The 6,546-nt window shown below is 38.0% G+C and overlaps 1 protein-coding gene across 3 annotated transcripts in view; it reads left to right on the top strand.

Moving 5' to 3' along the window:
• Nucleotides 1-6,546, top strand: part of LOC107712724 (homeodomain-interacting protein kinase 3-like) — a 74,971-nt gene that overhangs the window by 42,428 nt on the left and 25,997 nt on the right. For all 3 annotated transcript variants that reach the window (XM_016518057.1, XM_016518074.1, XM_016518066.1), the window contains exon 3: nt 3,077-3,200. In XM_016518057.1, coding sequence (XP_016373543.1) covers nt 3,077-3,200 — 124 coding nt within the window. The remainder of the gene's footprint in view (nt 1-3,076; nt 3,201-6,546) is intronic.

Below are 6,546 nucleotides of genomic sequence, written 5' to 3' on the forward strand. Positions count from 1 at the left end.
TGGTATTCTGCATACCTTGGTTGGGACCAAGTTACTTGAGTTACTGTTGCCTTTCTATCATTTCTAACCAGTCTGCCCATTCTCCTCTGACCTCTGACATCAACAAGGCATTTTCGTCCACACAACTGCCGCTCACTGGATATTTTCTCTTTTTCGGACCATTCTCTGTAAACCCTAGAGATGGTTGTGCGTGAAAATCCCAGTAGATCAGCAGTTTTTGAAATACTCCAATACAAATACACCAACAACCATTCTACGTTCAAAGTCACTTAAATCCTCTTTCTTCCCCATTCTGATGCTCGGTTTGAACTTCAGCAAGTCGTCTTCACCACATCTAGATGCCTAAATGCATGGAGTTGCCCTAAGGACAGATAGAGGCTTTTGCATCTGATCTCTTCACACACACATACAGTATATATATATATATCTGCATTTGCTCTTGGAAAAAGTCCCCCACCCCCATGAGAGGAAAAAAATAAATCTTGATAGAAAAGATAAAATCATTAAAAAATAAATAAATAAACATATTTCCTTAAAGGTACCAAAATAGAAAAACTTATATATAAAAAAGTGCAATCTTCTTTCAGTGTTTTTACAACACAGCAAGTTCTTTGAAGACCAAAGAAACACACTACACAGAACAAGTAGCTTGTATTTTCATGCCAAGACTTAATGGGATAGTTCACCCAAAAATTTAAATTCCATCATCATTTGCTCCCCCTCCGCTTGTTTCAGACCTGTAAGAATTTTCTTCTGTTGAGAACAAAAGATATTTTGAAGAATGATGGTAACCAAACAGTTGATGGTAGCCATTGACTTCCAGAGTTTTTAAGTGAACTATCCTTATTTTGGGACTGTTTCAGATGTTTTGTCTTGTCCATTGCCATGGTTATGACTGTCAATCATCGCATTTTCCAATTAAATCCCGCTGCAGTGTGTAGCTAGTAGCATGAAATAAAAAATAAAAAAACGTATTCAAATTGTGATTGGGTTTTAAACAAAGCCAGGAAAAAGTGATCCCTTTATAATCACTGAAGAGGTCAATAACAATATTTTATTTACATCGTGTTAATACTTAGTTGGTATACTTTTAACATGATTTTGATTTACACAATATTCCCTATATTATAATAGAAGTGTGTTTGTGCTTGTGTAGTCTGAGTGACAGTAATCTGTCAGACAGGCTTACTCAGATGAACGCTGACTGGAGCAGCATCACGGTCTCACACGGAGAGACCTTAATGCCATTCAATGAGATCACCGTGGTGATTTGTTGCTAAGCAGTCACAAGGCTTCCTGCGTCACCATGGCTACACTTGAAGTAGACCTCACTGACCTGGTAACCCACGTAAAACCAATTCTACCCTAATCATGCATTGCCTGTGCCTTTGAAAATGTGTGCTTTTAAATATATAGTCGTATGTTTTGTTTGTGCCTGTTTAAGCTCTGCAAAGTTTGATACATTGAGTTAAAGATTCTTTAATTCAAATACTCCTTTTATTTATTATTATTACACAGCTCTCTGAAATACTTGATTCTGATTGGGCAGTCACGACATTCCGAAGCATGTTATTCCCCGATTACAACACCGAATAACATACCGCTCATCTGGGTATTTCTTTTCCCATATCTCATATCACACCGCCACACTCTCTCTAGTTTCATTCAAATGCAACTGCCATCCTCTTGCACTTCAGTTATCGACTGTATTTACTGTAAAATAAAACCAGAGGACTTCCGTATTAATAGTAGGCCTGCAGTAATAGTTGTTGAAGTTTGTCTTGTTGCCAGAACGATTGTTTTGTACTTTGTAATGGATTTAAGATAATAATCAGGTATGGTTTTAAAACGCAGTTCATAGAAATATTTAGTGTCTTATTATTTACTTACGTGGCAAGTAGTCATGTAAAAAGAGGGATAATGTACATCCAGCCGCTTGTTATTCATTATCCCTTACATATTTTTCCTTTATATTTTAGACCCCTTTTTAGGGCTGGCTAAAAATATCTAACTTTATTTTGAATGATTTGATCAAAGACTGATCTTTTAATTTAATTATTTTTTACAGTTGATGCATCAGTTTCTACTAAAATATTATATGTTGTGCTTCTTGTAGTAGTGTATCTCCCGGTTTGCTGATGTCACAGAGTTGGTGCCGGATTCTAGCAGCCACCCTGCACACAGACACACTGTCCACCACCTCTGTCACTCATTGTATCAGTTTTATGGGCTTGCACTATACAAATGGGAAAGAATGTTCTAAATTTCTTGGCTGCGTGCCACTCTCTCTGAAATTAAATTGTCCACGTGAGTAACCTTTTCCAGGCAGCCCTGTGCAATCCCCCCCCCCGACCAGTGCTGTACAGTACAGTTTTGTCAAGTTAATGGGATAGTTCACCCAAAAATTTGATGTTTATCTGCTTACCCCCAGGGCATCCAAGATGTAGGTGACTTTGTTTCTTCAGTAGAACACATTTGATGATTTTTAATTCCAACCGTTGCAGTCTATCAGTCGTATAATGCATGGCAATGGTAACAAAATCTATGAGAGTAAAAAAAACATGCACAGACAAATCCAAATTAAACCCTGCGGCTCGTGACGACCAAGCCAGTTTGGTTTTATAAAATATATTCTCTAAATGTATGTTATACTGTTGGTCTTATTATGAACGATTCATCTGTATGTTAGTTTTATTATTAGTATTATTTATTTATTTATTTATTTATTTTTAATCAAAAGATCTTCTGGTGAAAATGAATGACTTCTCTCTGGTGATGGGTGCTGAATTTATCCAATAATTTAGTCGGTTTAAATCTGGCCCCTGCAACCTCAATATCAAACCTCTAAATCACTGCAACACTTAATATTTAAACACCTAATATTTATTTGAATAAATTTTTTGATAATCCGTAATGGCCAATATATTCACATTTAGAAATTTGATCAAAAGAATCTAATCAAATCTGGAATTCAGTGCCATAACAGAAGTATTGTTCTCACAATTTGTAGTCTGAGGGTGAAATTTGAAGGTCAATTTTGAGGGTTTGTCTTATATTGGTGTTTCTGTCATCACAGGGCTCCAGAGATCATTCTTGGCCTGCCCTTTTGTGAAGCCATAGACATGTGGTCGCTGGGATGTGTGATTGCTGAGCTCTTCTTGGGCTGGCCTCTCTATCCAGGAGCCCTCGAGTTTGACCAGGTAATTCTTCTAAAACACTGCTTTCCTCCTGCACCCATCTCTCTCTCTCTCTCTCTCTCTCTCTCTCTCTCTCTCTCTCTCCCCCCTTCCTGTCTGGATGAATCTTAGGGTGCACCTGGCCCATTGTTTTGGAACCTGGGGCGTTTCCCCCCCTTAGCTCGGTTCGTTTGGGCATATGTTACTGCAATCGCGCCCGGATCCACGCCAAAACAGTCGGTCCGAGATCGGCCTGAACGAGGTGGTCTCGGCTCGATTGAAAACGAAATCTGGAGCGGTTCGGTTGTAGTGAGAAAGCAATCCGATCTAACGGACCAACAAACCAGGCTATATCACAATGTATAATGGGTAATTACGTAAGTTCCGAGAAAAGCATTAGCTTTGGCTACAAAAAAAAAAAACAATAAGCATGCGAAGCTGTTGTCCTGACAGATGACAGCCGTGACAGCTAAGTGGAATCCCGGAAAATAAACCGTGGAACTTTGACCAATGAGAGAACAGTTTACTCGCGCGTGACTTGTATTAACAAATTTGGTCCGTTTAGAAACATTGCCGTGTGAAAGCGAAACGCACCAAGAATAAAAAGCAACATTGTAATAATTGTAATCCCTGTTTCGGAACAAAGCAATCGATCTACAGGTGTGAAAGCACCCTTATGAAACCTGCCCAGACCCAGAACCTGACTCATATTTACGATATGATGATATTAATATGTATGCATGCATGCATTGATTCATGCATTCATTAATTAATTCAATATGTTTTGTAATAATACAAGATTTTCTTTTGATTCTTGAGTTAAAATGTGACCTAGACATGGTTGTGTGAGATTCACCCTATTTCTATCTCTTTCTGTTTCTCAAATTGTTCTCTCTCTCTCTCTCTCTCTCTCTCTCTCTCTCTCTCTCCAGCTCTCTAGCTCTCACACACACACACTAAATGTCTCTTCTTGATCGCGTGTTCTCCATATTTCTCCTCCTCTTGACGTAATCTGTTTAGCACAGGACCATGGTATGTGCTGTCAGGCCCAAACAATCTCCAGAAGAATTTTCACGGCCGCTTCTTAGCAGTTGTGTTGGCGTACAAGTGTCAGCGTGTGGGTGTTTGTTGTGCACGCTCATGCTGCTGCGTCTGTCTGAGCACGCATGGTTTATGATCTGAGCGTTTTCTAGTTTTCGGGCTATACTCCCCCTGCTGCTGGGCCCCTGAATGCCCGGGGGTGAAACTGAGAGGAGGGGGCATTACCAAGTATCTGTGTGTCTGCATGTGTGATAGATGTGCAGGAACAAGCCCAGATTAGAACACTGTTTCTGGGGAGGGATGGAAAGCAGAGTCCCAGGAGCCATTGACTTGACATATCAGTTGGCAGCAGTAGCAGGGGGTTTGATGGGTTTTCCTCTTCCTTTTGGCCTGGCTGTTAACACAGCTGTGAGGGGGGTTATGGATCTCAAGATGCCAGCGGGTGTCATGAACTGTCAGTCTAAAAGCTACATGCCCCTTATTGCTCATATATAACCCTGTATTAAGCCAGGATGACCTCTAAGCCCATGAGAATTTGGTCTGCCGGGAATAATTCATCTCCACTATCACCGCACTCTAGCTTTAACTCAACAACACCTGTGAGAAGAAAAGTCCATTTGCGCATCTGCTAAAAATGAGTCCTTTTTTTTTCAGGGAGAGTGGATCAGAATGTACCCATTCCTGATGTTAGATTCCACTGCTCAATGTCTCAAGCTCCATTTGGATGACTTTTTTTTTTTTTTCCTGATCTTCAAACTAGACGATGGAGCATATGTGTTTCTCTGGGTTTATTTGTGTTTTTTGTATGGAACGAAATACGCTATTTGTTCTGTACAGAACAAAAATGGCATAAAAGTACCATTCATAAGCTGTATTTCAAGTCTTTTGATGTGATACAATAGCTATGTGCGAGGAACAGACCTGAAATTTAAATTGATAATCTATTAATCTATCAATATATATTTTTTTTTAATTCTTCCAATTAGTTAATTAATCTAATGACTCCCCCCCATTAATCTATCAAGTATTTTCTGATTTTTCTTTGTTAACTTACCAATAAATAAAAACCATAACTTCTGCCATTAATTGTTCGTTTTATTTGAACATTTTCTCAAAAATAAATAAATACCATTTTAATTAGTTTAGATGGTTAAATCAATTATTTAATTATAAAATAGGTAATTATATAATTTAATCCAATTGAGACACGAGTTTATCCATCAGATATTTTAAAAGCAAACACTTTAAATGACTGTAACCAAATGCAGAGCACATATAGAGTACATCTTTAGGAAGTCTCAAAATTAATATCCATTTTTCATACTGTTGTAATGTTATGATGCCTGAATTAACTTTTGGCCGTTAAAGCGACTTTTTTATATAGATAAATTATTAGTTGTAGTTTTAATTTGTTTTAGCAACCCAATCTCGTGAGAATTTGTAAGCATTATAAGCGTTGTTGTTTTTTTTTTTTATGTAAAATTTGTAAGTAAAACATCACCATGAAGGTCCACTCCTAACCCTACCACAAAATCTAACCTTCAGGGGCGGCAGATCTTACAAAAAGGTATTTGTGAGATTAGATTTTTCCGAAGTATGTTGGAAAGCGATTCATAATGGAATGAAAGCACTCTGCATCAGGGCTCCAGACAAAAAGAGCTCCAAACAAAAATAGGTGCCAAATAATTTTTTTGTGCCACAGAATAAATGATGTGTTTTCTTTCTTTATTTCTTTTTTTCTTTTTTTTTAACACCTGAACATTTCAGTCATACTGTCATGTGTTTGTCTCCCCTCCTTTTACAGCATCGGCATTTTAATCCATCTTGTAGATGGGAATTCACTTAAACGTTCACTTAAAGTGGAAACTAAACGTCTTTTCCAACTTGAGAACTATATACAGTCACAAAGAATTATTACACAGAATCTGTGCCAATATCATGGACTATGCTAACTAACTATATCAGCATTACTGGGCCATTGAGTGCAGTTTGGGCTCCTCCTCTGTATTTTTGGTTTGAGTTTCTTGAGGAATTTGGCTGAAATTTAAAGCTGATGCTTAGTTTATTCAAAGGTAACAGAGAACAATAGGGATGAAACGATTAACCGCGAGCCGGTTGAAATCGATTCAAATATGTGACAATTCAAATCAGTTGAGATGCTAAACAAATCGCGATTCAATTAGGGGTAGGAGTTTATTTGAATGTGTGTCTGGGGGGAACTTACTGTCTTTAGAAAAGTTTAGATGGTATTTTTTCTTTTCATCTTGCTTCTGTATAATGCATATTAAAGTTCATAAGTGCAGCGCTGCTTTGTTTACAGCGGAAACCA

The sequence above is a fragment of the Sinocyclocheilus rhinocerous genome, unplaced genomic scaffold (genome assembly GCF_001515625.1).
Source record: "Sinocyclocheilus rhinocerous isolate Xijiao unplaced genomic scaffold, SAMN03320098_v1.1 scaffold1545, whole genome shotgun sequence".
Classification (NCBI taxonomy): domain Eukaryota; kingdom Metazoa; phylum Chordata; class Actinopteri; order Cypriniformes; family Cyprinidae; genus Sinocyclocheilus; species Sinocyclocheilus rhinocerous.